Genomic DNA, 6,417 nt, shown 5'->3' with positions numbered 1-6,417 from the left:
CTTCATATTCTTAGATAAATGTTTCTAATGTACTTCTAAATTATTTTTAGAAATGGGTCAGCCGTCTTATTTATATAATTAATTGACTTACTAAAGTAAATTTTACTCTCATGTATAGATTCAGCCCGTTTTAGTAAAATATGACAGATTTCAAACTAATAATATCTCTATCAATGAGGGTCTAGTCCTACTTGTTAAATCACCTGTCTCTTGGAAAAAGACTCTTTCTAAAACTATTTAAAAAAATTTTTGGTGCAGTATTTCACTTACCTCTTACAAGTATTTGAAGTGATATATTTTAGTATATTTTGATTGTTGATGATCTAGACAGAGATTAAATATTTGTGTTTATTTTTAGTGGTTGATGTTCTAGTATGTTTTGTTGCTCATATCAGAAAATATCTGAAACTGGGTAATTGAAGAGAGTAGAGGCTTATTCAGCTCACAATTGGACGACCAGTCTGAGAGCCATTCTTGATGAGGATCTTGCAGAGTTCAACTCATATCACAAGAGTGAGAGCAAAGCAAAGGCCATGTCCTTGGAATATTTACTTATTTATTTGATGCCCAAGAGGAAAGAATACTTTTTAAATAGAAAATTTTAATTTATTAATTTTTTCATTGTATGATATCACTAATATTAACCAAAAAAGAGTTATAGTAAAATTAATCTAGTTGTTATGGAGTGCAGATTTTTTTTTTTTGGTTTTAAAAAACATCTATTATTTTAAAAGGTCTGTTATATATAATCGACATTTAGAGGATTAATAAAATTTAGTAGCCAAGATCTTATGTGTATACTTTATATTCCATCACATTTTTAAAAAATCCAAGACTTTTAATTTTAATTAAATTTATTAATTTATTTAAATTTGGCCAGACAGGGACAGAGAGAGGGAAAGTAAGAAAGCAAGCCACCAGGTCTGGGACTAGAACTGCAGTCTGCCATGTGGGAGTCCAGAGCCCTTAACCACGCTAACTGCCAGCCCCTCTATCACATTTTTGGCACTGGTCATGTGTTCTTTTTCTTTTAATGCCATTTGTTTAAATTTTTTCTATAGTCTACTAAAATATGACAAAATTGCCTTAGTTCTTTTCACTAGTAACAAATCAAAGGACAGTAGGATAAATGTCATTATGTACTAAATTTAAAAAATAAATTAGAAGAGCTTGAAAAGAGGAACTGTCATTCCAGTGTATTTTAGAAATCTTTGAACCTGTATATATTTGTTTATACATTGAATCACTATGTATTATTATAGCTTGCAAAATGAATTTTTCCAGCATGAATGCACTTACTGTATGTATTAGTCCAGTTAAAGATAATTCTCTAGGGGACAAGCAGATGGTGTAATGATTACATTGCTGAACTCCCATGTAGTCGACTGCAGTTTTGAGTCCTGGATCCAGGCGCTTTAAAACTTAAGCTGGGCATGTGTGCATGCGTGCCCAAAATCGCGAGAGGAGTTTGGAAGAGAAGGATTGTGACATGGCTATCCTCCCTAGGGAGTGATTTCTTGCCTTCTGTCTCTCTCTCTGTCTCCAGCAAGTGCATGTGCCTTAACAAAAATCTCTCTCAGAAAAAAATAAAACAAAACTCAACACTGAACACATGTGCATGCTTGCACCAAGATCCTGAGAGGAGAATGGAGGAGAATGGATTACAGTGTGGCCATCTCCCCACGAGGGTGATTTCGTGCTTTTGGTCTCCCTATCTCTCTGGTGAGCACACTCACCCTATAGCAAAAATCTCTCTCTTTCAAAAAAAAGATAGTCTCATTCACACATCATTAAACTTATATTTAATACTACTGTGCAGTTTTGGTAATAGCATTTTGTTCAATTAATGATTCAGGAAAGAGCAGTAAAGCCTGACCTTTGCCAGAAGTGTTTATTAACTCTTAAAAAAAAAAAGTGTTTAACTCCTTGCTATGAGGAGAACCTAGTTTAAATGACCTTTAAATACTAATGTACTGTTTATATATGGTATACTGCTTGAAATAGTTTTTGTATCATATATTAGCAACATGATTTTAAATTCATGTAAACTTATATATCAATAACAAAAGGGTGTTAGAGGTCAACTGAAGAATGTGGTTAGGTTGGGTGGTGTTCACTGCTATGTTTCTAGCAGACAAAAGACACTGAAGAAATATTTGTTGAGTGAATGACTGTTCTGATTTTTTCAAAATGTTGTCCTCTTTCAGTACTGACAAAATTCTTTTTCTCTCTCTTTTTTTTCTTTAAATTTTGCCAGAGAGTACATGTACTCACTGGAAAGAGAAAGAGAGGGAAAGTAGAATGCACCCTCCCATGGGTGATGGTCATGCTGCAGTCCCTTCTCCATTTCTCCCTTCTTCCGGGATTTTGGCTCTATTCAGAGGCAAGAAGGAGAGATCAACATGATAAATTTTTTTTTAATTATTTAACTTTTATTTCTGTATTTTAATTTGACCAGAGAGGGGCAGAATGAGAGCATGAGAGAGAGAGAGAGAGAGAGAGAGAGAGAGAGTGAGAAAGCAAGCTGTCAGGTCCAGGATTTGAACGGCAATCAGCCATGTGGGAGTCCAGCGCTCTTAACCACCATGCCACCTGCCGGCCCCCAAGATATGAATTTTGATGGTGAAAACAGAGTAGTAATAAATTTTCATATGCCAACAAAAACCAAAAATTACTTAGTCAGTATTACTCACATAACAACTGTTGGATATCTTTTTACAGGAGACTTTGCAACAATTGATCATGATGTCATTGCCAAATGTTTTAGTCATGGGCAAAAATCCCTTTTCTGGTAAGTATTACAATTGTCATAGTATAATACTAATGTTTTATCTTTGTGTAATACTATATGTAGTATTTACCAAGGGCTGGCTTATTTATATTAACTCACTAGGTAATTTCATAGCTCTATAGAAGCTGGAGATGATACTCTGTTTTATAGAGAGAAAACAAGGTTAGAATATTTGTAAGTTGTATGTAAGACCAGATATTTTACATTAAGCCCAGTGTTTTTTTTTTTTTTTTCTATCATACCAAACTGATGTTTTTTGTGTGATTTTTTTTTTTTGAGAGGTTTTTTCGCTATAGGGCGTGTGCGCTTGCCAGACAGACAGAGAGAGACAGAGAGACAGAAAGCAAGAAATCACCCCCCGGGGGGGATGGTCACGCCGCAATCCCTTCTCCTCCATTCTCCTCTCGGGATCTTGGGCTCTCACGCACACGCGCCCGGCATGAATTCTAAGCCACTGGGTCCAGGACGCAAACCGCGGTCGACTACGTGGGAATCCAGCGACATAGCCATTACACTAACTGCTGGTTCCCTTTTGTGATTATTTTTAGGGTCTCATTAAAAGTGAGAGATATGAATGGGCTCTAAAAAGTTCATGGAAAATGCATATTATGAATAAACTATTCATGGATTTTAGAACTTTTTGTACCAAAATAAGCTCAGACTTTAATTTTGTCTTTCAATAAACACGAACTCCTATCTAATAGAAGTTGATGTAATTATAAGTTTAAGGGAATAATATGACCTTAGAAAAGAAATAATTTCAAAATAATTTCCAGGTTTCTATTACATCTCTGTCATAGTTTTTGAAGGTTTTACTGATTGGTATGTTTTAATTTATACTGAACTATTCCAGAATGGAAAGATGAGAAGTTGTTCCTTAGATCCTTTAAATGACTTATTTTCTTTCTTTCTTTCTTTCTTTCTTTCTTTCTTTTTTCTTTTTTTTCAAGAGAGAATTTTGCTATAGGGCATGTGTGCTCACCAGACAGACAAAGAGACAGAGAAGCAATATATCACCTCCCCCACTCCTGGGGGATGACCACACTGTAATCCCTTTTTCTCGTGGTATTTTGGGAACGCATGCAACACGCCTGGCATGAGTTTTAAGGTATCGGGTCCAAGAATCAAACTGCAGTTGACTACATGGGAGTCCAGCAATGTAACCATTTCACCATCTACTGGTCCCAATTATTTTTAAAAAATTTTTCTTTTTACTATATTTTAAATATGATATAGTCAAAGTTTTAATTTTTGTATGGTTGGAGAAACTAGCTACCTAACAGTTCCAACAGTGGATTTAACCTTATAGGTTACTTATTATCCAAATCAAGTATATCTTCTCCAATTGCCACATCCCCTTCAGTCAAAGCAGACAAAAATAAAACCAAAATAAAAACTAAAGCAAATTAGTTGTTTATATAGTGGAAACTTATCAATTAGATAGGGTGAATTAGGAGTTTAAATAGTCTTCAGAGTTATTCTAGGATATTTGATTATACAAATATAAAGCAAAGTGAAAAAAATTTGCAGGCAAAATGGAATTATTTTTAATCCATATGCATTTAGTAGATAAATACCTAATTATAGGTACCAGGAATATAAAGAAATTGTTCATGTTCTGAGCTTGTGGTTTGGTGGGAGTCTACACATTATAGGGAAATCATATAATAATTAATATGAAATAGAGATATGCACAAATTTTATTATTATTTTTTATTTAACTTTATTTATTTATTTTAATTTGACCAGAGTGGAACAAAGTGAGAGAGAGAGAGAGCGAGCAAACGAGAGCGCGAGCATGAAAGCAAGCCACCAGTCCGGGACTCCAGCTGCGGTCGGTCATGTGGAAGTCCAGCACCCTTAACCACTACACCTGCCGGCTCCAAGATATGCACAAAATTAACACATATAAAATATGAAGCTATTCATTTTTTATGGAATTATTTACTTTTAAATTTTATCAGGGGGTGGAGAGGGAAAGTGAGAAAGCAAGTTGCCAGATCAGGACTCAGATCCCAGTTAGCCATGTTGGAGTCCAGCACTGCCAACCACTATGCCACCTACCAGCCCCAAAGCTGTTTATTCTTAAAGTTTGCATGTTAGTGAGGGTTGAGGACCATTGGGTCAGGGAAGACTACACAGAGATGTTACAACAGTGCCTAGGATGATGATTATTAAGTTCAGTAGAGAGATGAGGAGGTGCAAGGGAGACAAACACAGAGAATAGCAGAAGTTAAGGCAGAGGAGTGGTAACCAATGTGGCTTAGGATAGCTAGAGAGTAGATTAATCAGTAGTAGAAAAAAAGTCTGAAAAAAGTGTTTTATACTTCATCACAGATAGGTTGGCTTGATGGTGAACATCTGACCCAAAGTAATTTTTTTTATTGACATGTAATAATTGTACATATTTATGAGGCAGAATTCTTCTCATTTAGCTGTTTAAAGTACAAGTTCTTGGGACCAGCAGATAGTATGATGGTTATGTCACTGGACTCCCACGTAGTCGATTGCAGTTCAAGTCTTGGACCCAGTGGCTTGAAGCTCCTGTCAGACAAGTGTGCATGCTTGCCCAGAATTGTGAAAGGAGAATGGAAAAGGATTGCAGCATGGCCATCTCCCCTGGGTGGTTGATTTCTTGCTTTCTGTCCCTTTGTCTCTCTCTGTTTTTCCAGTGAGCACATGTGCCCTATAGCAGAAATCTCTCTAAAAAAATTTTTTTTTAAGTATGAATTTTTAACTGTAGTCACCTTGTTGTGCTATAAGAACACTGGAAGTTATTCTTTGTAGAGAACTGTAATTTTGACTCATTAGCCAACCTCTCCTTATTCTTTCAATCTTTAGGTAACCACTATTCTACACTATACTTAAGATAATTTTTTTTTGCTTCTGTATGTGAATGAGACCATGAGGTATTTATCATCTCTGCATAGTTTATTTGATGTAACATAATGTCTTCTAGGTTTGTCCATGTTGCTGCAAATGACAGGATTTCATTAATTCTTATGACATACTCCCTTGTATACACATACCACAGTTTCTTTCTGTTCATCAGACGATGGATATTTAGGTTGATTCTATATGTTGGCTATTGTGAATAAACATAGTGCCATAATAAACATGGGAGTGCAGCTCACTCATCCACATATTGATTTAATCTCCTTTGGATATGTATACCTAGTAGAGGGATTGCTGGTAGTTCTATTTTTCATAAAAAAATTTTAGTTGAGGGCCCAGCAGGTGGCATGGTGGTTAAAGTGCTAGAATTCCCACATGGCTGACCACGGTTCGAGTCCCAAACTTGGTGGCTTGCTTTCTCCCTCTCCCTCTCTCTGTCTCTCTTCCTCTGGTAAAACTCATGTGAAAAAATAATAAATAAAATAATTTAAAAAAAATTGGGGACCAGCAGTTGGCGTAATGACTATGTCTCTGGACTCCCACATAATCGACCGTGGTTTGAGTCCCAGACCCGGTGGCTTAAACTCATGCTGGGCGCGTGTGCGTGTGTGCCAAAGATCCTGAGAGGAGAATGGAGGAGAAGGGATTGTGGCGTGGCCATCCCCCCTGGGGGGTGATTTCTCGCTTTCTGTCTCTCTGTCTCTCTCTGTCTGGTGAGTGCACACGCCGTA

General features: G+C 36.4%; 1 protein-coding gene across 14 annotated transcripts in view; it reads left to right on the top strand.

Annotated features, from left to right (window-relative positions):
• Positions 1-6,417, top strand: part of CCDC88A (coiled-coil and HOOK domain protein 88A) — a 157,122-nt gene that overhangs the window by 43,546 nt on the left and 107,159 nt on the right. For all 14 annotated transcript variants that reach the window (XR_001371182.1, XR_001371181.2, XM_014591800.1 and 11 more), the window contains exon 4: positions 2,722-2,791. Coding sequence is in view for 12 of the 14 variants with exons in the window: in XM_014591800.1 (XP_014447286.1) it covers positions 2,722-2,791 (70 nt within the window). In the remaining 2 variants the exon portion in view is untranslated. The remainder of the gene's footprint in view (positions 1-2,721; positions 2,792-6,417) is intronic.

Source organism: Tupaia chinensis, unplaced genomic scaffold (assembly GCF_000334495.1).
Source record: "Tupaia chinensis unplaced genomic scaffold, TupChi_1.0 Scaffold000622_1, whole genome shotgun sequence".
Lineage (NCBI taxonomy): Eukaryota > Metazoa > Chordata > Mammalia > Scandentia > Tupaiidae > Tupaia > Tupaia belangeri.
This window is presented reverse-complemented; position numbering and strand designations above follow the sequence as displayed.